The 1,856-nt window shown below is 54.8% G+C and overlaps 1 protein-coding gene across 1 annotated transcript; it reads right to left on the reverse strand.

Moving 5' to 3' along the window:
- Positions 1-232: 232 nt before the first annotated feature.
- Positions 233-859, reverse strand: LOC142091696 (feather keratin Cos2-3-like). Its single transcript, XM_075171081.1, has one exon. The coding sequence runs from the start codon at positions 812-814 to the stop codon at positions 509-511; it is 306 nt and encodes a 101-aa protein (XP_075027182.1). The 5' UTR covers positions 815-859; the 3' UTR covers positions 233-508.
- Positions 860-1,856: the final 997 nt, after the last annotated feature.

The raw sequence follows: 1,856 nt of genomic DNA on the forward strand, positions 1-1,856 counted from the left end.
TGTCCTCACCTTTGCCCCAAACTACCAAAGCCAACACATTTCATCCTTGGCAACACGAGACAATGTCCACCAAGAAAAGGATTATGTGGAGGCAGAGGCTGGGATGCAGAAAACTTTAATGACTGAAGAAGGAAACGAGTTCGCTTGTAGAGGAAGCAGCCAGAGCAGGGAGAGCACCACCAGCTGCAGAAAGTCTGTGCCCAACACGCACACTGGAGATCCCACAGGCCATCCATCTGCCTGCCCCACGGAAAGAGAGGGGCCAGCAGATACCTCAGGTTGGCTCTGGGGTTCTTATGGCCCAGAAGAATAGAAGACAAGAAAGAGATGGGAGAGAGTGGAAGGGAAGGAAGTCAGACTTTGGCCATGTTTTCAGAGAGCCCCAGCTGCCCTCCTTTAGAAGGACAGCACTGGAATCTCAGCCTCTCTGAAATGGATGGCTCTGTCTTCAGTCTGGCATCAGCTGTTGGTTTCCTGGGGATCCTTGTCCGGGCTGTCACCAGTGGCTCTAGCAGGGGGGACACCTTCTGCCACAGTAGCGGCTGGAAATGCCAGAGAGGTCACAGCACCCAGAGTTGATGGGCACTCCATCACAGCTGAGGATGCTGCCAACAGCAGCGGAGGTGGAGGATCCCACAACGGTGTTCTGTGGGTAGGAGCTGAGGATGGGGCCGGGCAGGGTCACCACCACGGGGGAGGGCTCGATGACAACAGTGGAGTTCTGGCACTGCCTGACACAGGGCTCATTGCAGCTGTTGGCCAGCGGGGTTGGGCCGCAGGGCCGGCACGGCAGGCATTGGTCGTAGCAGGACATTCTGTAAGGGTCTGGAGGTGCACCTGGGAGAGAGGGTCAGGAAGAATCAGAACACAGGCACAGGTAAGGACCATCCCATCACAAGTCTGTCACCCTGCCATGAGTGTTTCAAAGGCACCTGCTGAGCCAGGAGGTAGAAACTGGGCAGTGAGGCCAAAGGGTTTCTTGGCCTCATCCTGACACAGTACTGAAAAGTGTTGCCAGGCCCAAAGAGGCTGCTGACTATCTCCTAAAAGAAGCACCCTCTCTGCCAACTTCTGGACACTCTCTGAGTCAGAGCTTTGCCCTTCTTCCCCCTCTCAAGCAGCACTGTGACCCAACATAGGATGGAGGAGCACGCATCTCATGAACAGAAAAAGGTTGTGGGGAAAAGGCATCAGACTCACCTGGTTCCCAAGGAGAAGGAGGCGAGAGAAGTGGATGAGACAGCGAGGAGTTGGGCTGGCTTTTATGGTGGCCCTGACCTGCCCCGGGCCCAGACGTAGCTTCTACGGAAGCGGTAATTTTCTAAGGTTCTCATGATGAATGGAAAACATCCCAGCTAATGACATGGGCTGGGTGGTTGTTTCCCCTGGTGCTGCCTTTTCATTTCCTGCCTTATGCCATACCCATTCCCTCATGGAAAACCTCTGAGTGCTGGGATTGAGAGGCTCCAGGATTTATGGGGCAGGAATGTGTCAGTGCCTGCAGAAGACTCAGCTCAAGTGCCGCATGGGTGTAGCGCAGCCAAGGGATGTTGGCCTGGGGCACACTGGTGGGGCTGCCTGTGGCCGCATGGACAGGAAGGGGCCCTGCAATCCTTGGCTGGTCACCCAAGGGCTTCCTTGCGTGCGGACGTGCCATGTCTTTCTCTTTCTCTCCCTCCCAACAGGGTCACTCCAGCGATCACTTGTAGGGTGTGCGGGAGGTGCACTGCTAGGTTTCGTAGACTTTTAATCTTTTAGCCAGGATACTAAGCAGACTTCCCCAGGCTTTGGATATCGAGGGCTGCAAAGGTGAGTTCCTTCATTATTTCAGCGCTGCTCAAAATCAAATTTATGTG

The sequence above is a fragment of the Calonectris borealis genome, chromosome 22, assembly GCF_964195595.1.
Source record: "Calonectris borealis chromosome 22, bCalBor7.hap1.2, whole genome shotgun sequence".
NCBI lineage: Eukaryota > Metazoa > Chordata > Aves > Procellariiformes > Procellariidae > Calonectris > Calonectris borealis.